The sequence below is a fragment of the Pyxicephalus adspersus genome, chromosome 7 (genome assembly GCF_032062135.1).
Source record: "Pyxicephalus adspersus chromosome 7, UCB_Pads_2.0, whole genome shotgun sequence".
NCBI classification, from domain to species: domain Eukaryota; kingdom Metazoa; phylum Chordata; class Amphibia; order Anura; family Pyxicephalidae; genus Pyxicephalus; species Pyxicephalus adspersus.
The window spans coordinates 7,415,040-7,441,799 of record NC_092864.1 but is presented as its reverse complement, the minus strand read 5'-3'; the positions used below and the strand labels follow the sequence as shown (position 1 = coordinate 7,441,799).

At 42.9% G+C, this 26,760-nt stretch overlaps 2 protein-coding genes across 2 annotated transcripts; one reads left to right on the top strand and one right to left on the bottom strand.

Annotated features, from left to right (window-relative positions):
- The first annotated feature begins 1,172 nt into the window (after positions 1-1,172).
- LOC140335015 (UBA-like domain-containing protein 1) lies at positions 1,173-6,338 on the top strand. The gene is made up of 4 exons (XM_072417358.1): positions 1,173-1,311; positions 1,740-1,913; positions 4,095-4,154; positions 5,628-6,338. Exons 2-4 carry the CDS (start codon positions 1,794-1,796, stop codon positions 5,886-5,888), a joined length of 441 nt encoding a protein of 146 aa, XP_072273459.1. The 5' UTR covers positions 1,173-1,311; positions 1,740-1,793; the 3' UTR covers positions 5,889-6,338.
- A 1,777-nt stretch (positions 6,339-8,115) lies between these two features.
- On the bottom strand, positions 8,116-26,371 carry C7H16orf96 (chromosome 7 C16orf96 homolog). The gene is made up of 17 exons (XM_072417356.1): positions 26,161-26,371; positions 23,948-24,363; positions 22,266-22,370; positions 21,768-21,848; positions 19,993-20,079; positions 19,703-19,853; positions 18,476-18,561; positions 17,696-17,806; positions 17,042-17,116; positions 15,962-16,126; positions 13,635-13,753; positions 12,344-12,406; positions 11,477-11,560; positions 10,800-10,950; positions 9,679-9,772; positions 9,510-9,599; positions 8,116-8,460 (listed from the first exon to the last, which is right to left on the bottom strand). The coding sequence occupies exons 2-17, from the start codon at positions 24,341-24,343 to the stop codon at positions 8,303-8,305; spliced, it is 2,016 nt and encodes a 671-aa protein (XP_072273457.1). The 5' UTR covers positions 24,344-24,363; positions 26,161-26,371; the 3' UTR covers positions 8,116-8,302.
- Between the last annotated feature and the right edge of the window lie 389 nt (positions 26,372-26,760).

Genomic DNA, 26,760 nt, shown 5'->3' with positions numbered 1-26,760 from the left:
CCCTTACAGAGCAAGAGGAAAAAATGTAAACAAAAACTTCACTTAGCTTCTAATGATGATAATAAAACGACAATATAATTTATAATAATAAAACTATGGAAATAAAAAGTATTCTTACTGTAGTTTATAGCCCCCCCCCCCATTTAAAATAGTATTTCCTTCAATTCCTATATTAATCAGCCTGGGCTCAGAAGAGGCAGGAGGAACACTGACCATTAGAAATATGCTGAGGTTCCACCCAAAAAGTCAAAGCCGTTTAGTTTTTATTTTAAATACTAAGTAAATTTAAGTTCAGCTTTATTATATTATCCTGGAAATTTCTAAGGGGTGCAAAAAAGAACTTTGTCCACTGCAGCAGGGGTGATAGGAGGCTCGTTACAGTTCATGTTACAGTACATGTCTACAAATACTCCCGACATTCCCAGCGTTCTGTCGGCGTTTCCTCCACACCATGATGACGTCACCAGTTTCCAGGAAAAACCCGGTACAATGCACCGAGCTTGCCAAGCTGGCCTAATCTGTCAATCACCATAAGGGCACGCCCCTAACACTCAACCTTGCGTTTTTATTGGCGAGCGGGATGTTTACCTTATATGGTCTGACACTGCCACAGCTCGGACGCCTATTGGCTAATATTTGAGCCGCTATGGTGACCTCACTACACAAACAAAGCAGGGAACTCTGGGAGTTGTAGTTTTTAGAGATTTTACACTTTTTGTTGAGTTTGTGGTTCTCAGGTTCTGTGAATACACTGAGAAGCATTCAGAATTTTAATTTTATATACATTATAATTTAAATAATTCTGATATTTGAGTGTTTGGAGCACTTTGATCAACTTGGAGTTGTGGAACTACAAGTTCCAGCATGCCTGTATGAATATATATTACTGCTGTAAACTGTTAAATGATGGTGAAAGTAAAAGGTCTTAGCCGGATTTATTAAAGAATTATTATTATGATTGCACCGTGATCCAAATACGTGTTCACTGCTCCCTATATGAGCGATAAATCTCTTGCGATTTTTACTTGTGCCATCGCCAGAACCGTCTCTCTGGGGTCCAGCCTCACAAAAAAACCACAATACAGTTAGAAAATTTCATGTGAACGCTTGACAGAATTAAAATAGAGGGAAAAAATTGTAAGGCGTTTACGTGTTCTTTTTCAAAAAATTGCATGAACGATTGCAAGTCAGAACTGCATGGAACACGTTGGTAAAAGAAAAAAAAAAAAGACTTCACTTCCCAGCATGCCTTGCTGCTCCGCTCCCCTCCCCGGGCTGGAGCTGGTTGATGGGCAGCTTTGTAGGGAGGCGGTGAGTGAGCGGTGTGTGTTGTGTTTATAAATGTATATATACACGTCTACGTGTGAGTGTTTATATTTAGGGGGGGCTGGCGCACGTTGCTATAGGTGATGTGTGTCTGGTGCACATGTGTGAGTTGCACGCACCGCTTGGACCCTCTGCAGCAACGTGTTGTACATGTTACAACGTGCAGCACACACAATGCCTGTATTGTATTTGTTTATATGTAGACGTGCGAGCTCCTGGAGGTAACATGCAGGCGTGTGGCGGTGTTTACAGGTCGGGGTCGGTGGTGCGCAGGATTGTGTGTCAATTAATATCGTAGCTTGTGTGTTTTATTGTCGAGTGTCTGTGTAGTGTAGCGAACAAGATGGCTTCCCCCCTGCTCCCTGTGCTCCTCTCTGTGCTAACTATTTGTGTTTTTTTTTTTTTGGTTGCAGACTGTTAGGTGTCACTGAGCCGTCACTTGCGCCACGGGTGTGACGTCCGTCGGGATGTCTGGCGACATAGAGCAGTTGAAGCAGCAGCTGCTGGTGTCCCAGTTTGTGCTGGCCGCCGGCTGTGCTACGGACCAGGCTGAGCAGTTACTGCGAGCGGCACACTGGCAATATGAGGTGAGACATGTCGCTGTGCCCTGTGACCCACAGGAGGGCAAATGTTTATTTTAAGCTTTCATTACATAGCATTCTATCACCACCTTGTCAACACTCTTCCTTGCTAACATTTGTTCTCCTCGTCCCTCTTTCTGTTACTGTCTACTTACTTACCCTTCACTCTTCCTCATTGTTGCCATACTTACCCCTCTCTCAATCTTACTGTCCCCCAGCTTGCCCCTCTGATACTCACCGTCTTCCTACTTGCCCCTCTCTCTTTTACAGACTCCTTACTTGTCCCTCTCTCACTTACTGTCCCCTAACTCTCCCCTCTCTTGCACTTTCTTCCTAATTGCCCCTCTCTCTTTTACAGTCTGCCTACATGCCCCTCTCTTTCTCACTATCTCCATCATTTCTTCCCCTCTCTCATTGTCTCTCTACGTGCCCCTCTGTCCCTCTCCTACAATCTCCTTACTTGCTCTTCTTTCTTATGGCCTTCGTACTTGCCCCTTTTCCCTGCAGTCTCCCTACTTGCTCCTCACTATCTCTTTCACTACTTACCTCTCACTTGTGGTCCCAATACTTGCTCCTCTCCCAGGGTCTCCCTCCATGTCTTTCTGTCTCTCTTACCGTCTTCTACTTGTCCTTCTGTCTCTCTCTCTCTTACCATCTCCCTACTTGCCCTTTTTGTCTCTCTCTCTTACTGTCTTCCTACATGCCATTCTCTCGCTCTTACTGTCTCCATACTTGCCCTTCTGTCTCTCTTACTGTCTCCATACTTGCCCTTCTGTCTCTCTCTCCTTCTTACCTTCTCCCTACTTACCCCTCGGTCTCTCTCTCTCCTAATGTCTCCCTACTTGCCCCCGTCTTTCTCTCTCTTTCCTATGGTCTCCCTACTTGCCCCCCTGTCTCTCTCTCTCTCTCTCTCTCTTACCGTCTCCATACTTGCCCCCCTGTCTCTCTCTCCCTCTTACGGTCTCCCTACTTGCCCCCATGACTCTCTCCCCCTCTTACCATCTCCCTACTTGCCCTTCTGTCTCTCTCTCCCTCTTACAGTCTCCCTACTTACCCCCCTGTCTCTCTCTCCTAATGTATCCCTACTTGCCCCTGTCTGTCTCTCTCTCTCTCTCTCTCTTTCTTACGGTCTCCCTATTTGCCCCCCTGTCTCTCTCTCTCTTACGGTCTCCCAACTTGCTTCTCTGTCTCTCTCCTTCTTACGGTCTCCCTACTTGCCCCCCTGTCTCTCTTTCTCCTTCTTACGGTCTCCCTACTTGCCCCCCTGTCTCTCTTTCTCCCTCTTATGGTCTCCCTACTTGCCCCCCTGTCTCTCTCTCCCTCTTACGGTCTCCCTACTTGCCCCCCTGTCTCTCTCTCCTTCTTACGGTCTCCCTACTTGCCCCCCTGTCTCTTTCTCCCTCTTACGGTCTCCCAACTTGCTTCTCTGTCTCTCTCCTTCTTACGGTCTCCCTACTTGCCCCCCTGTCTCTCTCTCCCTCTTATGGTCTCCCTACTTGCCCCCCTGTCCCTCTCTCCCTACTTGCCCCGTCTCTCTCCCCCTCTTACAGTCTCCCTACTTGCCCCCCTGACTCTCTCCCCCTCTTACAGTCTTCCTACTTGCTCCCCAGTCTCTCTCTCCCTCTTACAGTCTCCCTACTTGCCCCTCTGTCTCTTTCTCCCTCTTATGGTCTCCCTACTTGCCCCCCCAGTCCCTCTCTCCCTCTTATGGTCTCCCTACTTGCCCCTCTGTCTCTTTCTCCCTCTTATGGTCTCCCTACTTGCCCCCCAGTCTCTCTCTCCCTCTTACGGTCTCCCTACTTGCCCCTCTGTCTCTCTATTCTCTTCTCTATCGTTAACATTCTTTTCCCATCTTTGCTGTCATTCTTTTCTCTCCCTTCTCTTGCTGTTGTTCTGCTCGTTCCTCTGTTGCTCATGACAAGCTCTCCCGTTCCTCTTTTTATCTATCAGCCATATTCACCCCATTTCTCTGTCTCTCTCATACTATCACCCTACTTACTAAACTCTATCAGTATCAATGCTCAGCCTATTTCTAGCTGTTGCCCCACTTGCCCCCTTCCTCCCTGCTCAGCCCCATTCTCTCTCTTTTCCTCCCCTTTTTTCATAATCTCTCACATTGTCTTTCCTTCTTCCAGTGTATTCTCATTTCAGGCCTATGATTGTGTTATCTTTCTCTCCTCTTCACAGACCGCACTTAGCGCCTTCTTCCAGGAGTCCAGTCACCCGTACATCCCGCACCACCAAATGGTAAGACATTTAGGGGGGTCAGTAGTCTGAGGTTTATGTAAAGATCTTAGAATTTGTACAACATTCCATCTTTTCATCTCCTTCTATTCTGGGGGTATATAGAATAATGATTATGCCATGATGAGTGTAAGCTGCATCTATACAATATCTTTACCCTCCCGTAGTGTGAACATACACATACCAGTGTATAATAATATTATTATTACACAGTATTTATATAGCCCCAACATATAACGCAGTGCAAGTCCATAGTCTAAAAGCGCTCACAATCTAATGTCCCTATCATAGTCATGTGTCATTAATACAATCTAAGGTCAATTTTGGGGGAAAGCCAAATAACCTAACTGTATGTTTTTGGAATGTGGGAGGAAACCAGAGAACCTGGAGGAAACCCAAGCAAACACAGCAAGAGCCTGCAAACTCCATGCAGATAATGTCCTGGCCGAGATTCAAACCAGAGACCTAGCGCTGCAAAGGCCAGAGTGCTAGCCACTGAGCCTCCGTGTATACAAACCCCAGACATGTATTGCAGTTTCTATAATCATTGAGAACATTTGTTATCACTTCCTGTTTGACCAAAGGGAAAAGAAGTGATAAAAAAAAATCTCCCCTCCAAGAGCATAGAATGTAATAAAACAAAAAGGTTGGAGCAGTAAAGATCCACAATTAGAATTTTCTTGTCCCATTGGGAAGATCTTATAACTTCCTGCATGCCTGAAACACTACTTTTTGTTCCCTACCCATAACAAAAAGAAATATTGGATGGAGATGGGCTTTAAATTGTTTATATAACCCCAATTTAAAATACTTCTGCTCCAATTACATCAGTCTTTTATATCTTTGTCATCTACTGGTTCCACCCCGACTCCCTTGGAAATTCTTTTTGGGTATCGTTTCACTGTTTATGTTCTAATATTCTTGTTTTAGTCCCTTCACTTTGTACAGCCAGGCCAAATTTGTTGAATTTATATAATTTATCCGTAGTATGGGTTATATTATATGGCAATATTAGTGCATGGCCAAAAGATTGATCTTATGGTGACTCTCCCACTTGTATGAGTTGGTTGGACATCTCATCCTAAAAAGTTGATTAGTAATACAGAGTTGGGCGCTCTTTATGGCTTTAATGGCCTCCCAATTTATGGGAAGTATGTCGGGGGAATTTGTGCTCATTTGCCCCAAAAGGGGTCAGGTACTGATGTTGGATGGGAAGATCTTGCCCATAATCAGCATTACAATTCATCCCAAAGATGTTTAATACAATTGAGGTCTGGGATCTGTTCAAGTCACCGGAGTTCACAGGGGGGGGTTCACATATAGCAGGTTTCACAATCTATAGTCCACAAAAATGTGCCCATATGGTTTAGTTCTGCTATTAACCCCTCATATAAGATTTAGGATGGTATTTAGTAAGGGGTAATAAGGTAAAAAGAATATACAATATAAATAAAAGTTTAATGCTTCTCCTTACAGATGGGCACTCCTGCCAACACTCCCGCCACCCCTCCCAACTTTCCAGACGCCCTGACTATGTTTTCCCGCCTGAAAGCCTCAGAAAGCGGCTACCTCTCCTCACTCGCCACGTCTCCACCTCTCCAGCAAGGCGGTGCCAATTTCTCCTATGATCCTAGAGTGCAGCAAACAGGTATTGGCTTCAGCAGCCCCGGAGGTGCCCAGAACTCCAACGGCAGTCGAGGTGCGGAGGCGAACCCAGCAGCGGAGGCAGAGAGATGAGATACGGAGGGTCAGAAGACAGCACGAAGGGGGCAGGATGTGGCATGTAGACTTTATGTAGCCGGCTGAACTGCCAAAAGCCTTCCGAGTATTGCTCCATAGAGGCGCCCGGTATCTCATCCTTAGCAATACGGCAGTGGCGGAGACCTTCTTTTGGATAATCTTTTACCTCACTTGCCTGCAGAGCATTGAACCAGCTCCATCTTCCACCCTAACTAACACTCACTACAGAGCTGCCCGGTCTTCAGTCATACCTCATACTGCGTCGTATGCTGGTGCCGAGTATTTTCCAGGCCTCGAAGCCTTTGCGGAGCTTACCGAATGCGGTGTAGGGATACGTTTGTCTTTGTTGTCATTTAACCCAGGGGGTCCCCAATTAATACGGACATTCCTGTAGCGGTTTTAAGAGTTGATGACAATAAATATTTTAAACTTTTACACGTCACAAAAGGGGAAAGATGTCTTTTCTTTTATTTCAACGCTTTTTATACGTGCTTTTATGGGGGGCTGGTGGAAGCTCTGTACAGTCAATCTTCAAGATGGGTGGTCAGAAGCAATCATGGTCTCCCTGTGTGTCTTTGTCCCAGATCTTTGCAGCATTTAACAACTCACACATTTGGCCTCTGGCTTCTTGCTGTAATAAAGACCAGTTATTGATCCTGTGTCTCCTCTCAGGCTGACCGGTCTTGTATCCACTCATCATCTGTACTTTTCAATAGGGAGCCTGTAGAAAAAAAAGAACCTGCTGGGTCCCACCCCACATTCATCACAGATATGGCACAGGGATGATATAAGCACAATGTGCATTTGGCACACATAAAGTGAATTCAAGTCCTAAAAGGATCTTGAAATACAATTTGTAAAACATTTAAAAATAGGCTATGTCCTCTAACCATACTGGTTCCATCCAGGATTGAGAGGATTTGCATCTAAAGTAGTGTTGCTTTAAAACAAGAATTTAAAGCAGCGTACACACGCTCAATTATTGGCATTGGAAACAATCTTTCCAGCGACAAATGACTGAACGATGAATGAACGAGGGCTGTACATACAGCACTATTCTGTTCTATGGAGAGGGGAGGGGGAGAACGAGCTAGTGGCACCCTGCTGTACTTTCGTCCCTTCACTTCTTTTGTGATCGTGCATCGGCTGTCATTCATGATGCTGTCAGGAAGGACACATGTCAGATTGTCGCCCCAGACCGTTCGTATCAGGCGAGACTCATCTGACGTGAGCCTAATTCTTAATATGTGAGCATGCCATAGAGTCAGGAATGATCAAGTGACTATATAACGTGTGGGAACATAGGGAGTTCTAGCCTGCAGCCTATGATGGGGAAAGGAGGAGATGTAGACCAATTTTAAACTTTATTTCCAATTACTATTGTTCTGTCCAGGATAACTGAGTTCCTGTAAGTTATTTTTCCACAGTCTTCCTCTACCCGGAACTGGATTTTCCACAGGGCAACCCAAGGCTACATATATACGTCAGATGATTCTCGCCTCAAGGCTGATATCGAACAAGAATCTGGTGTGTGTACAGGACTCATTGTTTGTCATTCATATATCTGTCCTGCGGATCCACGAAGGATCATAATGAAGGGGAGAGGGTGCAGCGGGGTGCTGGTTTCGTCTTTGTCCCCCCTTCTCTCTCCATAGAGCAGAATGGTGCTGTATGTACAACACATGTTCGTGCTTTGTTCAGTCTTTTGTCATTGAAAAGGATCGTGAAAGATCCTTTCCGACGCCAATTATTGAACGTGTAAACCCAGCCTAACAGCAAAGGCAATTGGTCAAAGCTGTTAGTAACTGATGGGTTCATACCAGTACAGACAATGCTAACAAAGTGACATCTCTGTGCCTATTGCAATCCTTATCAATGTCATTCGTAGGAGCGGGAAAGCTGCTACCTTGCCTAGGGCCCCATTCTGCCTCAGGCCATCTCTATCTAGCATAAAGTTTGTCCACAAACATGGTCAGAAAGACTTCTTGATCCTCCTGCCAGCACCTCCAACTTTGTTGGATTCTCCATTGACTGTGTTTATTATCCTACTGTGTATGTGGCGCAGTTGGAGATGGTAGAGAAAAAAGGGATCTTTGTTAGCTACGTGCAACGTGTAAAGAACAAAGGAGAGGGAGGTTGGGTAAAAAAAGTTGAAACACAAATTATCTCTTTATCTAAACAAAGGTTGTCCACATTAATAGCTGAAAAGTTATAAAAGGAAGTGAGGCTTACACACAAAATGTATTTACCAATGATTAGCAAGATATGAATTTAGGTTTTATTGGATATATACATATCAGAAAAAAAAATAATGATTTGAAAGTCCTGTGGCAAAACACCAAGAACCAGTCACAGGGGCAACACAGCTTTTCTGTCATTAATCTGCTTGTCTGTTGGTTGTCCAGCCGTCGTTAAGGGTCACTGCTTTGTTCTTCGTTGGTAAGTGGGTGTTGGAATAGGTTGTCTGTGTCTGCAACAGACGGCACGTGAAATGTGGGTGGCGAGGTGTCCAGGGTTGATGGCACTTGTATGGTGGTCCGAGAGGCCCGTAAAGAGGGATTAGGGGTCCCTGTTCATAGAAGAGGGGACATCAATCTCAGTGAATATTACAGCCTAACTGAAGTCTTCGAGCTCAGCATAGCTATACATTGTACTAACAATTATATTAATAACATATTATTATTATTATTATTAATTTTATTATTATTATTAGTAAACAGGATTTATATAGCGCCAACATATTATGCAGCGCTGTACATTAAATAGGGTTTGCAAATGACAGACAAATACAGACAGTGACACGGGAGGAGGAGAGGACCCTGCCCCGAAGAGCTTACAATCCAGTAGGTGAATATACACACAATAGGATGGGAGATATGTAGTGGTGGAAAGTAGTGACGGTTTCAAAAGACAGAAGAAGGGTAGGCAAGTTTACAAAAATTGGTTTTGAGTTTTAAATGTATACTCTCTAGCCTGGGAGAGCTTTAATAAATCAGGCCCAATGTATGTGATTTTACATGGCAATGTGTGGTGCATTAAAGACTATTTATTTTAAATGATTTTAGGGGAAAATTAGAAATCTTTGACCTGGATGGTATAAAAAATTAGTATTGCCCTAGTTGAAGGACAATTGGCTCTCAAGCCGATGAGCTACCAACACACATACAAATTAGACTTTTATGGAGTTGAAGACTAGGAAAGTAGTAACATCACTTCCAAAGTCATGTGACAATGTTCAGGCCTAGAGATTGGCTGGTAAATTCTAGCACTGTCAGGTGAGGAGGTCGCATGCACCTTTATACCTATAAGTGGTGTAGTGAAGGAAAGAATGACAAGGTACGATTGGTAAATTGAGCATGAGAGGTGGGGGGGATCTTTGCAGGAGCACTATCACTTGCTCTGTATGGACAAGGTAAAATTGTGTCCAGGTAGATTTCTGTTGAGCTAAGTTGGCTGATATGAGTGGCCGATGTAGCCAACAGTGGTCACCTGCCCACTTGACTCGGGCCCCTGTGGGGGTTCCTGTTGGCATCTGGAGAGTTTGGGATCCTCGTGCAGTTGTACTCTTTGCTCTGCTCTTCCTGACATATGAAATGTGCCATGCTTGTCTCTACTCACGTGTGTTGGAAGCGCTGTGACTTCTGAAGTGCGGATTGGCAGATCGGGCTCTCTCTATTGATGTCCTGTAGGGCGGCTGAGGCGTTTTCACTGGCAAATAGAGTAAAGAAGTCACACAGAATTCCAAAACTTAGCAAAATTCATACGGAGCTGCAGAGTTCACACTTACCTGCCGCTTCCCTCTCTGGAATGTTATAGGTGAAACTCGCATCTATCCGACCTTTGTACATGACGCCATTAATTCCCATCAAGTCAAACTCACTCTGTAAGAGTAATAGGGTATACAAGGTCATTCACAGACCATTAATAAGTCACATCAGCATATCAGACAAGTAGCAAAACTCTGGTTTTAGTGAGATTCAGGAATATTACTACTGTGCTGCTCACTGTTATCCTTGCTGGAGAGGAAGCTGTAGCTGAGAACCTAAAATGCTAGGATCTCCCTGCTGCTTTTTCATTCATTCTATGGATCTTTGCTTCCTCTGCCTCTCTTCTGCTTCTTGATCATTATACCAGCAGTCATAGGACCACCAATCAACAGGGGGGCAACTGCAAAATGATGAAGCAAAGCCCTACCACTTCCAATATGACTACCCCAACACAGTGACACAGTGACAAACAAGTCTTTATGCATAGTAATCCAGTAATTAGAAAAGTTCAGCTGCAAAGACTGTAAAGGAATACTGGTGATTAATGTTTTGCCTTCTTTTTAAGCACAGTGTCTACATTACAATACTTCTGCAACACATGTTTTACAGAAAAGTAACCTTTGGGGTTACCATATGTAGTCAAGTCCAGCCTGTAATGAATGGCCTGGCTGTTATTTGCCACAAGAGCTATATTTTCAGCCATGAAATATTGCAACCAAAACTTAAAGCAGAATTAAACCCTGCTATACTCACCTATGCCCGTTCCATTCCAGGATACCGCCATCTTCTTCCTTCTTTACCTAGATGCGATCTTAGGACAAATTGATTTGGTCAAGCCAGAATGATGTACTGTAACTTCTTTCTGCAATAAAGCCCTGCTTGATCACAGATTTTTAGTTCTGCTTTAAGGTTTGCACATTTGACTTCTGTATGCTCAACCATCATCAAAAATTGTATTTTTTTAACAATATTGTGTGTCGCTTTCCCCACTTCTTAGATTGTAAGCTCTTCTGGGCAGGGTCCTCTCCTCCTCCAGCGTCACTGTCTGTATCTTTTTGTCATTTGCAACCCCTATTTAATGTACAGCTCTACGTAATATGTTGGGGCTTTATACATACTGTTTATTAGTGATCATTCTTACATTCTTGTACTGGATTTGTCCTGGGTCGCCATAGGGAAAAACAGTGGTCAGGTTCTGGCTGCGAGAGGTCTTTCTGTGCAGGGAGCAGGCGGTGTGAGGTCTCAGAGCCTCTGTGTACTGGAATTCTGGGTCTGTTACCTGTTGAAGGTCACTAAGAGCATAAGAGACACCAAGTTAAAGAGCAGAGACATGACACCAAGGCTGGGAGTTCACATCTGACCCTCTTTCGGTCACATTTGTACTACAGATCGGTATTTAGATTTAAATGCATATTAGAATTTTACAGTCAGGGTTTTTTGCTTCAGAACTGGTGCTTTGCCTATGAGGAACAAAGTAACAGGTTCACTTAACTTTCCCCCTCCCCAGCAACATTCCTCACCATTTGCCTCCCTGCTGCTCTGTTTAGCTGCCAGCAGTGAATAGTTACCCATGCATATACTCCTAATCTCAGCTTGGAGCTTACACACAGCAAAGGGCACCCTCTCACCCTCATATGACGCTGGGTGCCTAAGTGATAAATGTCATGAAAATGATACTCCTGTAAGGTGAATGAAGCAGCAAAGGATAACTATAGTGTGCTGCTGTAAACTAAAGTGAACATGTATTCTGACCTGCAAAAAAAAAAAAAAAGGAAAGACTAAGTAATAATAAGGAAAGCTTGCTGAACCTTCTCTCACCCGTTGCTTTTATCCTTGCCGAATTCAGCACTTTGTGGACGGTTACGAGGGATCAGAGGGGCTGTTCTGACCGTGACAAGGTGTCTGAAAAAGAAAACAATTGTCAGTAACCTTAAAAAGAATTGGAATTCTAAGCTAGCCTTAGTCATAAAGGAACTTTTAAAACACTTTTAGAGCAGTGTTTCTCCATCTTTGGGAACCCTTGAAATAACTTCCAGGTCTTCAGGGACCCCCTTCCATATTTTCCATATCCACAGCTCACCGTATATTAGTGTGGTGGTCAGTGGGAAGAATGTCTCTTACATTGCTGGCCATTGGGAAGAATGTCACCCTTACAGATAGCCAAAAATATCATTGTTGTCACCTAAACTGACCTGAGAGGCACAAGCTGATCATTGCTCATGGAACTCCCAAAAACCTCGGGTAGAACCCCAAGGTTCCATGGAACTCATCGAGCACACTGCCCTAGAGAAGCCCTTAGATATTATTTAGGACTAGAACCCTTCCTAAAAAAAAACAATTCATTGGGGGTCAATGGGAAAAATGCCCTACATTGGTTAGGTGAGAAGAATGCCACCCCATGCCTACAGATAGCTAGGTAAATCAATGGTGCCATATCACTAACTCTTCCAAGTGGCATTGGTCTATGCTGACACCATCAAATGGGAGCTCAAGGAACCTCTAGAAATCCTTGAAGGATTCCTGGTTGGGAATAACTGGCAATATTAGGGTGATATCATAGCAGAAAGGAAAGACAAAAACAAAGGAGCAAAAAAAAAAAAAAAAAAAAACTGCACGGCCTGCACGTGACAACCCAAAAAGAATTAGCAGCAAGGCAGATTAGTAATAAAATGTTTGTTTACTCACGGCCCCGTTGCCATGCTAACCGGTCGGTCACAAGAAATGCATTTAACTCTCTCGAACAGTCTCCTGTGGATAAGTAGATAAAGCAAAAATTAGTTCTGGTATACGATGCAAAGAGTACCTGTCTCATGCTGCATCCTTGGTGAACCTGTAACCCTGACGATGCAGCTTGCTAGGGATTAACATCTCTGCAGGGAGGCAGCTCCAATTCTTTTACAGTATAAAAATATAAAGAGTGAACAAGTCTGGGCTGAATCTGACATAGTATATATGTAAAAGGGAGAAGTGAAAGAATGAGGTTTGGACTCCAATATGTATGTCCAGTCTAGTTAGTAAAGCACTGGACTGGCATCAATCTAGACAAAAATTGCTGTCTCTATTATACACATTAACCGTAAAAGGTGCACGAATTAGCCCGATGCGTTTCGCCTCGACGGTCTTCTTCAGGGGTGTGAGGACTTTACAGTCTTTATTGAAGTGCAAGATACCAAAAATCTTCAAATATTGTTTTTACAAAAAGTATAAGACAAGGCTAATACAGTACAAAATGCAATAATATAAAAACTAGATTGAACATATACTTGCATGTATTTAATTCAAATAATTATGTATGAAACCATGTTTACATCAATACATAATCAATAATTTATTATTATTTACTTGGAGTCCAAACCTCTTTCTTCTCTCTTTTTATTTAGTTATATACCCAAAGAGGGGACTGTGATTACCCATTGGAGGTACACTTAACCACCACTCTTTTTCTCGTATTATATAGGTGAGCTATTTGGATTTGAGAATATACACCTCTCTATTTCTTTTGCACAGTAGGACAATGCCAGACCTGGATCTATATTTCTGTCCTCCATCTGTGTCTGGCTGTCCAATCCTGATACAGGTCCTGATAAACCCTCCTCTGAAGTCTGCTGGGTAGTAGAACTTCTTCTGGATCCTCCACATCTTTCATAGGATATATGGGGTAATGACTGGAGTGAATGAATCAGCATTACAACCAGTGAAAGCCACACGTAACCCAGGAGATGGACATTTTTAGGAGTGCTGGTTTCCCTACAGATTTTAGAAAAGGGGTTCTTATGATTCAAAAGGAGTTTGCTGGTGCAAGCAGAAAAAGATATGTTCCCCATTCCTTTACAGTTATAGGAAATTGGATCGCCCTAGGAATCACACAGGATTTGTTGAACAGATGGACTCTTCAGCAAAAACTGCTGTTTGTAAAATTGCCCTCATGTAGTCACATTGTGACTTTCTTCCTGTCTGTCCTTCTATGTAGACTCACTTTCTAGATCCAGCAGCTCCGTCTGGGTCGAAGCTTTGTCCAGATTGGAGATGTTTCTTGAGGAACCTCCAGAGTTCTTCCAGGTCTTTATGTATGGAATCCAAATCAGACCGGCTCAGCTAAGGCAGAAGCATTTCAGAGTTTTAATGAGATGACTGTAGACCATGACTGATGACCTTCAGTCTAACATTTTATAAGCAATGGTCTTGTGGACCATAACAACCAGAATAATGTTTCTACTACTACGTGGGAGAAAGAACAGGACAGGGCAGTGTGAAGGAATCAGCATGCAGTAGATATTTGGCTAATAAAGCAACCAGAGCTTCAGGGTTCCCTGTTATACTCAACAAAGTATGCAATTAAATATATGTGTGCATAGGTTCCCTTTAAAGCTGAACTCCAGGCAAGCAGCTAAATACATAAATAAAATGCATATAAGGGGGCTGGTATACAAACCAAAGGATTTATATTTCCTTTCATACAGTCTTGAGATTTACGTCTGGTGTATAACACAGACTACATACACACATCGGATGGTTCTTGTCTAATAATCGCCTCGGGGCTAATATCAGATGAGAATCTGGCGTGTGTACAGTGCTCATCATGCTGGTGGATCCACAGTTGATGAACGAGTAACAACCATAATGAAAGTGAAGGGGAGAGAGTGCAGTGGGGTGCCACTCTGTTGTTCTCCTCCCTCTCCCTCCATGGAGCAGAGCTTGTTCATGCATCGTGCAGTCTTTTGTCGTTGGAAAGGATCGTTAAAGATCGACATATATTGCACATGTGTACCCAGCCTAACTGGCAGGGCAGTAAAGTGTGTTCTTCCTCCCGCCAGTAACTGAGCAAACAGTAAAAAGAAAAGCAGCAGAATGATAAGCTCATCTCCTCTCCTTTCACCATATCTCTTGCACTGCATTGCAATTTACTAACTTCATGCTGCTTCTTTCTCTTCTAGTGTAAGCTCAGCTCTATGGGGATTGCATGAGTCTGTCCAAGTCTGTTTGCATGAAAAAATCCCGATGAATTAATTCATTAGCTGCAGTCATTGGTGTCCTTAATATCTGTATGAAGCTCACTTTTAAATATATAACCCAAGAGAACAAGCCTAATAGAAGCTCTGTGCTTGGCTTCTGTAAATGATTATTATGTCTATGAGTGTTTCCCTGTGATCCTAGATTTACAATGCTGTCATAGCAATCTCCCTCAGGTCTTGTTGAGATTTAATCACGGGACGTGCCGATTTATGTCTCATCAGTGGAGTTATAACACTGACTTGTTTCTTAGTGATTCCTATTGCTCATTTCTATGAACAAGTCAACACAAAGGGCAATACAAACACATCTCAGGAAATGAACAACATACAGTGACCTTTTGTTCCCATCTCACCTCCTCCATTGTGTTGTAATGCGACACAAACAAACTGCAGGGAAACTTACAACATGACAGTGGTCAGATGATAGGAAAGAGATACAAAGTTGGATAGGAACCATATACAGTTTTACTTTTCTTTAAAGTTATGTTTGCTGACACATACATTTACATTTACATATTTTAGCTACAAAGGATATCATTCAGTTTTCAGTGCACCAAATAACTTTGCATTGAAAAAGTAGCAGTAACATGATCAATAGACTGTACATTGCTCGGGCAGAAAGCAGATCTGTGGGTGGCACCCAAAAAGTTCTATTACTATAGGCTACTCGCTAAAAATTAAAGGTGGGTGGACACAAGACCAGTCACCCTACATAAGGACACAGAACAGTAGTGGCAGTCTGTAATATAGGAAGTTCATTTAAAGAGGTGCAGGGGTTATTTCATACTGGCCAAATCTGGATGAAATACACAAAGATAAAGTCCTTATGTTTTTTGTATTTAGACAGAATTTACTTTGCCCAAGTTTAATCTTTATAGTAACCCTTTACCCCCCTACTTCTCGGTGTAGATGACCTTCTGAGTGTGCAGTCCAGTCCAATGCTGCATAACTATTGTAGGAAACATATTCAGATCCTGGGCCTAATAAGCCATTGCTACAATTATCCCTCTGGATGGTACAGGTACCCTGCTTGATAGCCTCAAATCAATGTTTTGTTCCACCTACTTCCAATTATTGCTATGGGTGTGTGGGGTCACCCATGGGTCCATACTAGGCCATGGGAGGTAGTAGAAGGTGGCCCAAGCTTTCAAAAGCATTTCAGTGCAATGAATTGTCAAAGAACTTGCTCAGCTACAAGTATGTTGAAAAAAGATATGCTTGTTATCCATATCTCTATGATGTGTAATGTGTCTATGTAGGCTGCCTATACTGTATGTGACAGGTGTGTTACCTTGGCCTCCAGCCCGGCAAAGAGTTTCGCCAGCATATTCTGCCATTCAGACTCCTGCAAGGCCAGTTTCTTGATCAGATCCTCCAGTACGGCATTGACTTCACCAATAGCGGCCTCCAGCTGAGTATGGCCAACTTTGGTTTCCAGCGCACGTTTGTCAGCTTTCTGTCAAGAAATTATCAGTAAATTATTATTTTGTATGCACTTACTGGTCTATTCTAGATGTGTACATACACTATAATCTTATCCAGCATGTCTGTATATCAGCACATTGAATTTAGTGCCACTTCAGCTTATGCTCAGAGAGGGGAAGGGGAGGCTCTACAGGAGCAAATCATCTGTCCATCAGTTTGCTACCTGAGACCCAGCTATACCCTGCCACATTTAGCTTTTTTGGAAACGTGACCCCAATCATGCTTCCAGTCTTTTTGCCTGTCTTGACCTTGGACTGTCCAGACTTTGCTCCTCGTTTGCTGGCTGCCCTGACCTAAGTCTGTCTAGAGCTTGCTTCCTGCTAGCGGCCTACCCTGTACCTGATCCTAGCTGTCTCTACACCAGAGCCCTCTTTTTCCATTCTTCTATGGTGGGGAGAACCTGGGGGCTGTCACCTGGTATTCTACCCTCAAAGTAGTCCAGTGGCCAATAGGGTCACCGGCCCATCACCTCTTAATCTCTATGCCCTAGGTACTCTGCATCACCTGCCAGGGGGTGCAGCCCTAACAGGACCCAACTACTGCCTGGGCAAAACAAAAGCCATTGCCTGGAAAATCTATCATGGACGATTACTTTTCTTGTAGGGAAGGGCCTCCAAACATTAATACTTATTGCACAGCTATAGGCCACCATTGCAACCATCGGGAAGCCCGTTGTAAGCAATACTGTGTGGTCACCGAAGTCCATGCTTGTAGTAAGTGACTGTAGCGCTAGAAGGCAACAAGGAATAAAAAAATTGAAAACATTGTTTTCTATAGGGAAAATTTTTTGGGGCATACATAGTGCTTCAAAAAACTGCATGTCTATACTTTAATTAGGGTTTAAATTCATTATACACCCAACATGTTTCCATAATTGTTCACCCACCAGATTCAGTTCCAACATTAACTCCTCCCTGTTCAGCTTCTTCTTCTCCAGCTCATCTAGCTGACTCTGAAATGTCTGCAAAAGAAATGAAAGAATACACAATTGCTGTGATTTTTCTCACCTCATTTCAGGTCTATTTATACTTTTCATCACACAAAGAATTACAGAAGTACACAGAGAAGAAAAACGCTTGCTAAGTGTGATTAATACATAGGTGCAATAAGTGGTGTAACCCAGAGCCACCAATCAGAAAAAAATGTCCTATTTTCCAGTATAAGCTTGACGTGCGTCTTTAAAATGGCTGTGATTCCCATAACATTTGTTTATTATATTTTATAATTTTATGTGCTTGTTTTGTATCTTTGCTCCCCATCAGCCTGCTAGGAAAATTAGTACTAATGCCGGGCTGGCATGAACTGGGCAAGCATGGGCAGTGTCACCAGCATAATAAAAGTATTCCGTGGCATGGGGATCCCAATAAACATGCATAGCAGAAAAAAAAAATTGCTTTGAGTAGCTTTGAGTTGGGGGTTGAAAGGTGGACTGGCTACCCCAGAGCCCATTTTGTTTTTTATTAACACTGAAATTTATTTAACAGAGCATAGGGATCCCCTAATAGAACATTCTCTTGACACCTCATGTTGACCTCCTCACCGCGGTCTCTGAGAGATCTGCAGCCAGTTTATCAGTCTTTGTTTCCAGTTTTTGGAGGGCCAGGTTCAGCTCATGAAGGCCATTCTGCAGGGCCTTCATGTCCACCTTGTGCTGTGGGTAAAAAGAAACATAGATTTACTAAGAAGCACTAAATGAAATACCATGTTCATGTAATACATATATGTCTAACCTAATTCATATGTTCAAATTGGCTTTCATCAACCAACATTTAGATTAAGTTTAGACCATCGGCAGGAACAAACTCTCCCGAGTGGCTTGGTTCCCCACACCAATACGCTGGACCGTGCCTGCACATTTGACCCTTTTCATTTACTATTGGACTGCCACAAGTGAAACACTACAAGTACCATCTCACAGAGTTCAGTGGCATGCAAAAGCAGAAACCACACCAAAACCTCACCCCTAGACTGGCCATGAGGTTGTGGGGTGTGTACCGCTTGCTTATGGCAACAAACTGCTGCTGTGGGTGAGATGCTACATACGGCATCCACATAGAATGAATAAGGGAAGCAGTGAGCAAATACTGGTTAGGGGAAGCATGTGCCGATGCTGGTTCTTTAAAAACCAGTGCTGCGGTGCAAATGACTGAAGTTCTGGCAAAGTGGCAGCTGGCAGGAGCCGCACAACAGGTATACATGGATTCCCATGTGTTTGCAGCACCAAGTGTGAATGAAGCCTTATTCTTTATTCACCTATGGTGAAGTTCCCATTTAGGATCTAAACAGTAAATTATACAGCCACACTTTGCTGATAACAAACCTTTTTGTTCTCACTGAGCAGTTTCTCCATGTCCTGTCTCAAGCTATGAAGCTGCTGCAGCAGATCATCAGGAACCCCCTTCTTACCTAAAATTCAATGGAAAGAATCTGAATAAATACATTTCACAAAATACTCCTTGTGAACTAACAACGTGTGATTGAATAATACTGACATGTGGCCTACTGATTCCTGTGATGTAGAGTTAGGGAAATTCAGAAGGGTTAGATTTGGACTGAATTTTATGAATTCAGATGACCCGAGCCAAATTTCAATGTTTTATACAGAAGCTCGCTCATTTCTAATGACAAGTGTGAAGTCATAGATCTGCTTTAAAGTTTTGTATTTGCTGACAAATCCTTCTGTGAAAATCTTTTCTTTTCTCTACTTGGAGTAGTACCTGCCTATTGCTGTCTAGGTACCTGTAGAGGGATGACGATAGTAAATAAAAACCCGTTCACCACCCTGCCCGGCTCACAAACACACCTCTGGCTTATTGGATGACACACACGGCCAGGGACAAAGTCTGTGTGTACATGTGGAGCTCTTAGTAACCAGGCTTGGCTGCCAAGACTGTAATGTTCACCCTTCACATGTCTACAGATGCTGACTGCAGTGGTGCCAACTGCAGCTGCTGCATTTAGGAGTAAACAAAATGAAAGGGGAAAAATGACAGTTTGTTTGTCAATTCCCATTGGAGCATCTCCGACCCTTTAAAAATCTTTATACAATTGTCTTGTGTATTTGTGTATTTGTATACAGGATCCCCCTCCCTTTCTCTTCCTATGAGTGAGCTGATCTTAAATGCTGCAGAGCAACATAAAAACATAGCACGGCTTTCTGCTGCATCTTCCAATGAGCACGGGGTGAGGGGGCAAGGCCTTAACTCCCTGGACTCACAGAAAGATGTTAAACGATATTGGGTGTCATTCAGCCTGAAAAGGGGGAGTTGTAACAGATTGAGTCTGTAGGGGACAGCAAGCAAGTATTGCAACTAGAGCTGCTTTTTGATTCCTATCTAAGGGTTTTAACATAAATCTGCTAATAACGTTCTAAGCTCCATAGCTCTGCTGCACTGTTTTCAGTTATGTTGTTTCCTGCTATTCTAGATAACTACAGAACACCACCCCTCTATGTTATGGAGAGAAGTGAAGGTGTTCTCTTATCTTATCTTTGGGTGGCAATGCTACTCCTCTACAGATACAGTACAGTAAGTGACACATCACTCACCTATCTCCAGGTCCAGCCGTTTCAGCTCATCCTCAATAGTCTGAACTCGATTCTGCAGCTCCTCGTGTCTGCCGCCAAGGGTCCCCAAACCATTCAGAACCTTCTTCACATTCCGCTGCTTTGTTTCATTGCTGAGAGCCCAGTCTGAACTCTGTTGTGTACAGGGACACTTGTCAGAATACACAGACAGGCAATGCTTCTACCAGCAATATACGTTCCACCATTGCCTATAGGCACACCCTTATGCCCAGAAGATCTGCAATACACACCCTTATATACTATATACTCACTTTGTCAGTCAATGCATCATGTAAGGACGGCCAGGTCACCATTTCTGCTGCCTCGGGGTAAGAGTGCAGTCTCTTCTGTAGACTATCCTGCAAGCAATTGTAGATATGATAAAGAGGACTTGTGATAAAAGTTACATTACATGGACCGATCAGGCATATTGCAGTATCACCGATTACAGATCTGTCTGGTCTAGCACTGGGGCCTTGGTACTTTTAGAATGTTATAGGAGAAGAATCTTGTATATATTTAGTGGTTTAGGTGTTACTTTAGAGGTAAAATTCTTGGTTGGTATAGCAATAATGGGAGCGGAGAGGTTAAAATGGAAGTAGAGGCAAACAGAAGAATTTACAGCTGAAATGCAGTCCAGTTTTGGTCACCAGTTCACAAAAAGGACATTGTGAAATTGGAAAGAGCGCAGAAAAGGGCAACTAAACTAATAAAAGGAATGGAACTGAATCTATTCCCCCCTGAGAAGAGCCGTATAAGGGGAGTATGATCACCCTGTATAAATATATGAATGGTCCATATAGAGCAGCGGTTGCCAACAAGTGGTCCACAGACCACTGGTGGTCCACAGGAAGATTTGGGTGGTCCACGGCTCTGGCCAGTGCACCCCCGAGTGGGGTCAGGAGAAGGACCCCGCCGGGGGGACGCACCGTCCAGAGCCGCGGACCACGTCCCTCATGCAAATCCCTGGCTCAGGGAAGTGGGCCGGCTGTGTTTCACGACACAACCTGTCCACTCTCCCATTGCAGGCTCAGCTCTGCGATGGCAGAGTGGGCGGAGTTATGGCGCTATGACTTCACTATTAGGGAGGTTGCTCCCCTTTAATTAACAACCGGCTCCCCACGCACGCGCGGACAGGAGCCGGTAATTTTAGTGGGCCGCGGGACCAAAAAGGTTGGTGACCGCCAATTTAGAGAGCTCTCTTCCCAACTATTCACTTTAAGGTTGTTACAAAGCACAAGGGGGCGCTCTTTGTGTCTGGAGAAAAAGAAGTTTAAGTTTGGGATAAGGAAGGGATTCTTCACTGTAAGGTCTGTGAAAATGTGGAATCGGCTCTCTCAGGAAGTATTCGGTTTCAGCAACTACTATAAATTGCTTTCAGAAAAAGCTGCATGATTTCCAGAAGCAGAGAATATAACAGGGAATTAAATCTTTAAAGTAACGATAACAGAGTCTGTTGATCCAGGAACCATCCAATTGCCTCATGGAATCAGGAAAAAATTGTTTTTCCCCTGATGGAGCAAATTGTACCAGGGGTTTTTTGTTTTTGGTTTTTGCCTTCCTCTGCATCAACTTTGTCCGTAGGATGTAAAATCTGGAATATGTTCATTTCCCTAGTCCTTTATCTTGATGGACTTTTTTCAACCTGACTATGTAACTTACTATGTAACTGTAAATTTGTAACTGAATCCCCATTACATTGCTATTTTATTCAGACAGTTTTCTACACCTTGACAGGCAGGAGCTGACCTCACTTTTTTCTACTGCAGTTTAAGCAACGCAGCTTGGTCAAGGACCGCCCCATCTTTTGACTGAAAAGGGAAAGAGCACCAGTGCGCTCGGGTCAAACCCACATTCTCTCCTCCTTGCCAGTTCACTGCACACTGTGAAATGTAGTAAAACCTGATTGCCTTGGAGTACAACCCCTGCTTCCCCCAGGCTGAATAGGCATGTGAAGGAAACTGCAAAAGTCTGATATAAATTCCCATGGAACTACAATTTATGGAATATAGAGGTATTGGTAGTGTTTGGTCTTCGACATTCTTACCATCTTGTCCATCAGCAGAGGAATGTTGTGTGTCTGCCCCTCCAGGTCTTGCAGTCTCCTCTCTACCTCCCGAATGTTTATCTGTAAGACATAAAAAATAATTACCAGAACATTGAAGAAGCCCAGCTTGGGAACACATAAACTTCTATGCTAACAGAGAAAGGTTAGTGTTAACCCCCCCCCCCCCAGGTTTAATAATAGCTCCAAAAGCTTCTTGCCAATAGCTTTTTGCCTGGTATTGTCATCTGCCTGTATGGGATTGGGACTCTTTTTAGAACTGGTTGGTCCAAGCTTGATCTTAACATCAGCCTGCTTTCATTTTACCATCTGTGCAAATAGCACATACTAAGCTCCAATCAACTGGGTTCATTTATCTCAATTGCACGTAGCTTCCCGTAAGGTTCTTCCTTTTTTTTCTCTAATGCATTGTGAGAATAACAAGAAACCTTTGATGGGTTACTATAGGCCATACTTCTTACTTAGTCATTCTGAATTTACCTTGGTTACCAGGTCATTGAGGGAGGCCAGTCTATCCTGGATCATGTTGTTGGCTTGCTGGAGGCTGTTGAAGGTGCTGAGAAGATCTTGGAAGGCACTCATGACCTAGGATTGACAAAAAAAAATGCAAGCCCAAAATCATCTATATGGTTTTGTAAAAAGACCCTTTATGCATTTCTTGAAAAGTCAGTTTAGCCTGGCTTCAATGATAATCTGTCTTTAAACCAAACCCCTGCAGGAATATAAGCAGAAAAATGGGCACCCAGAGTCCTCACCATAATTGTACAATATGGCAGACCTATACCCATTACCTAATGGAGTAACCTCCTCCAGGAATGCAATGTCTGTGCTTTCCCCATTGCTCCACTCATGACATCTCTTTTTGATGTCGTCCTTGTGCAAAGACTTTGGCTTGTTGATTGGCCCTAATGACATAAATCCCATGTATATGCACATCAGTTACCTGCACATTTTAGAAGCCAGGGGAGAAACAATATTGGCTGAAAACAAGTAACAATCGCCTTCAGCCAAAAAAAAAGTCTCTCTCTGGCTTTTTACTGGCAAGGTTGCCAATCATAGTGATGTTCTCAATAAAATTGGGGAAGAGGTGATGGAGTGTCTTCAAGAAAATTGGGGGAAAGGTTGGTGCAATGTTCCCAAGATAATTTGGGAAAAGGTTGGTTGAATGTTCCAAAGAAAATTGGGGAAGTGGTTGGTGGAATCTCCCCAAGACAATAAGGGAAAATATTGGTGCAATGTCCCCAAGAAAATTGGGGAAAAAAGTTGATGGAATGCCCCCAAGAAAACTGGGGAAATAGTTGGTTGAATGTCCCCAAGAAAATTGGGGAACAGATTGTTGGAATGCCCCTAGAAAAATTGGGAAAGAGGGTGATTGAATGTCCCCAAGAAAATTGGGTAAAAGGTTGGTGGAATGTCCCCAAGAAAATTGGGGAACAGATTGGTGGAGTGTTCCTAGAAAAATTGGGGAAGAGGCTGGTGGAATGTCCCCAAGAAAATTGGGGAAGAGGTTGGTGCAATGTCCCCAAGAAAATTGGGGAAGAGGTTGGTGGAATGTCCCCAAGAAAATTGGGGAAAAGGTTGGTGGAATGTCCCCAAGCAAATTGGGGAAAAGTTTGGTGGAATGTCCCCAAGAAAATTGGGGAAACGGCTGGTTGAATGTCCCCAAGAAAATTGGGGAAAAGGTTGGTGGAATGTCCCCAAGAAAATTAATGTCCCCAAGAAAATTGGGGAAACGGCTGGTTGAATGTCCCCAAGAAAATTGGGGAAAAGGTTGGTGGAATGTCCCCAAGAAAATTGGGGAAAATGTTAGTTTAATGTCCCAAAGAAATTCGGGGAAGGACTCCAACAATACCTTCTATTGTATAAACTTTGCTCCATAATTCAGCCTTGGCACCACATCCAGGTAGGAATGGTAGAAGGTCACTAATATTCCAAAAATATTAAGTATTGCCAAAGGCTCTGTCATGAACAGAGCCACCTAAAAGAATGGGGGAGGTGTCTAATAGTGGTTGGGGCCATGAACTTTCAAAAGAACCACCTCAGTTGGGCAAAGAAACAGATTCTCGTAAACATTTGCCAGGTTGTCTGATCCTTTCCAAATTTTTGATGGCATCAGACCCAAAAAATATAATTCTGTGCAGCAAAGCTTGGACACATCTGACCTTATTCACTCCATTTTCGTTGACCTCCATGCGCTTCTTGAGTTGCATAAGTTGCCACATCTCCTCCACGGGTTTGTTCTGTGACTGGCTACCTTGCAAAAGGCTGGCTGAGCTGGGCAGAGAGTCTAGCTGAAGAAGTCTGGCTTCCATCTTGGATACTTTCTCCTGAAGCTGGTGGAAGAGAGTGGAAGGTCTGCCCGCATCCTCCACAAATACTGTTCCTGGCTGGATGAACTCCCTCTCTTCCGGGGACAGTTTTCTTCGTACATCGCCTACTTGTAGGTGCTCCAGGAGTCCATGGAGAAGAGAATGGAGGGCATTAAAGTTTACGGCCCCGAGTTCAGGGGATCCTATAGATAAGTTCAAAAGCTCCTTGAGAGAAACAGAGCTGGACATTATGCAGATGGTTGGGAGACCTGGAGGAAATACAGAAATTTACAATTACAATACAAATAAAAATTAACTTTTTTTACAAACACAGATAAATTTAAAATTAAAAAGGACCTGTTAGTCATACAATATCCTCATTATTAGTTTTATGAAGGCTACAGCTCTAAATTACCTTTTCAGAGCTCCAATAGAAAAAGCCACCTCAGTGTCAAGCCTGACAATTCTCTCTTACAGATAGGTGCGTATGTATCATGGAGAATAAATACTGCTACCCCCTGGGCACTTCAGGGTTTCTTCTGTTGCCACATTTTATGTCCCTTTAATAAAATGTAGATAGCTTAGTGGAGCTTACAGTGTCCTATGAAGTTCTTTGTGTTTATTGTTGTAGTGAAAGGAGGAGAGGATGGTTACATGACTTTATGTGATTTATTGATTTGAATGGAATGATACAATGTATCTAATACACATAATATATGATAATAATAAAGTATTATGCCATTTTGCAGCTTTATGGTCACAGTCAAGGCATGTAAAAGTTTAAAAATAGTCCCTCAATGTCTGAACAGAAGCTCATTTTATTTACCCTTTTCATAGAAAAAATAATAAAAAATATTAATTAAAAAATATTATTTACCAATTACAAATAAGGGTTTATTTATAGAGCACTGAACCTGACATTCACTGAAACATTCCCCGTTCGAGAATCAATGACTGCTAATAAAACACATGCATCTAGAGGATTCTTCTCCAGGGAATGTTTCAGTGAATGTCCGCTTCACTGCCTTCTAAACATGCCACATAAAGTTCTGTCGTTCACATGCACCATTTTAACAAATATATTACTAAACTTTTATGAATTAATTTATTGAGATGTGTAAAAGTAATTGTAGAAGTACAACAAAACTTCTTGGTCCAAAGTCATTGCAGGTTTGCTCGACCACCCAGGTTCTCCCTCGATATATTTGAAGAATGTTAGATGTAATGCTTTATAAATATACACTAAGGATTTATAAATTAGGGAATCTGATATTCCTTCAAATATTCCCTAGTGGGAATCAATCACCTCCATTGTAACACATGGGCTTGGAAGATTCCCACCCGGGAATGTTTGAGGGAATATCTGATTCCCTCTTTTATTTTAAGAGCCCATAGAGAGATATAATTATTTTGTATATCTTCATTATAAATGTCCCCATATGTAACGTACAACGCTGTGTAATATGTTGGGTTTGATAATAAAAAAGTATGATTTAATATATATGTGTATGTGTTGTTATTATTTTTAAGAAAGTTTAAGTATATAGCGGCAACATATTACACAGCGCTGTACATTAAATAGGGGTTGCAAATGACAGACAGATACAGACAGTGACACAGGAGGGGTAAGAGGTGTGTATTTGATATATATATATTTAAATATATGTGTGTGTGATTGTATATATGTAGATAATAAATACACATGCTCCTAGATTGTAAGCTCTTCTGATCAGGGTTCTCTCCTTCTTCTGTGTCACTGTTTGCATCTGTCATCTGCAACCCCTTTTTAATGTACAGCACTGCGTAATATGTTGGCGCTATATACATAAACTATTGTGTGCTACATCCCTCAACTTTTAGATTGTAAGCTCTTCGGGCAGGGTCCTCTCCTCCCGTGTCACTGTGTGTATCTGTCTGTCATTTGCAACCCCTATTTAATGTACAGCGCTATGTTATATGTTGACGCTATATAAATACAGTTTATATTAATATTAATACAGGCTTTTATCAACTTAAACTACCCCAATGCAAGATTCTACTTCACCAAGGATCATTCCTGTCCTTACCTTATCTCAAACCACAAATGCTGTAAGGCTCTGAATCCAGGAATTTGGATTGCTAGCTCCTCAGCCCAGTCGGTGCATGCTGCCTGTTGCCCTGTGTCACACACTGCCCCCACCTAGCAACCCCTGCAGCCATGCCTCCTCTGTCTGGGCCTAGGAAGTTTTCCCCAGTTGCTAGGAGATGGAGGAACGCCTGGTAATCTGCAGAGGACACTTGTCTAGTGTTTGTGTCCCTGTTGCTACCTCTCCTGCTGATAACTTAACCCCCTGGCTGCCTGGCAGGCGGATGAGCAATGGCCATCTATTTTTTTCAATAGTTATAAGGGCCAAAAAGTATTTTCTGATATGGCGGGTGCTTTCTGATTGGTCACTGCTGCAATAATTCCGCCATTTTGAAGAATGGCAGGAGGAAAATATTGGTTGGCCATGGCAACCGTTCCCTTTTCTTGTATATAATGGTGAAACGCACCCATTGATGCCACCATTTTTTAGAATTGTATTTAAATGGCTGGAAAGGGATCGGTTTCTAGAGATAACAGCTCCAATTTGTTTTCAATGATCACTGGGGATGCCGCAGAATTTCTGATTTGTTTACACTCTCCT

Excerpts from the sequence above, each read along its gene's own strand:
- C7H16orf96 (XM_072417356.1), bottom strand. The coding sequence starts at position 24,343 with ATGTCCAGCTCTGTTTCTCTCAAGGAGCTTTTGAACTTATCTATAGGA. Across the intron at positions 18,562-19,702 it reads ACGGCTGGACCTGGAGATAG|GTAAGAAGGGGGTTCCTGAT; the intron begins GTGAGTGATGTG and ends ATTGAATTTTAG. Across the intron at positions 9,600-9,678 it reads TCCAGAGAGGGAAGCGGCAG|TGAAAACGCCTCAGCCGCCC; the intron begins GTAAGTGTGAAC and ends TCTATTTGCCAG.
- LOC140335015 (XM_072417358.1), top strand. The coding sequence starts at position 1,794 with ATGTCTGGCGACATAGAGCAGTTGAAGCAGCAGCTGCTGGTGTCCCAG. Across the intron at positions 1,914-4,094 it reads CGGCACACTGGCAATATGAG|ACCGCACTTAGCGCCTTCTT; the intron begins GTGAGACATGTC and ends TCCTCTTCACAG. Across the intron at positions 4,155-5,627 it reads ACATCCCGCACCACCAAATG|ATGGGCACTCCTGCCAACAC; the intron begins GTAAGACATTTA and ends TTCTCCTTACAG.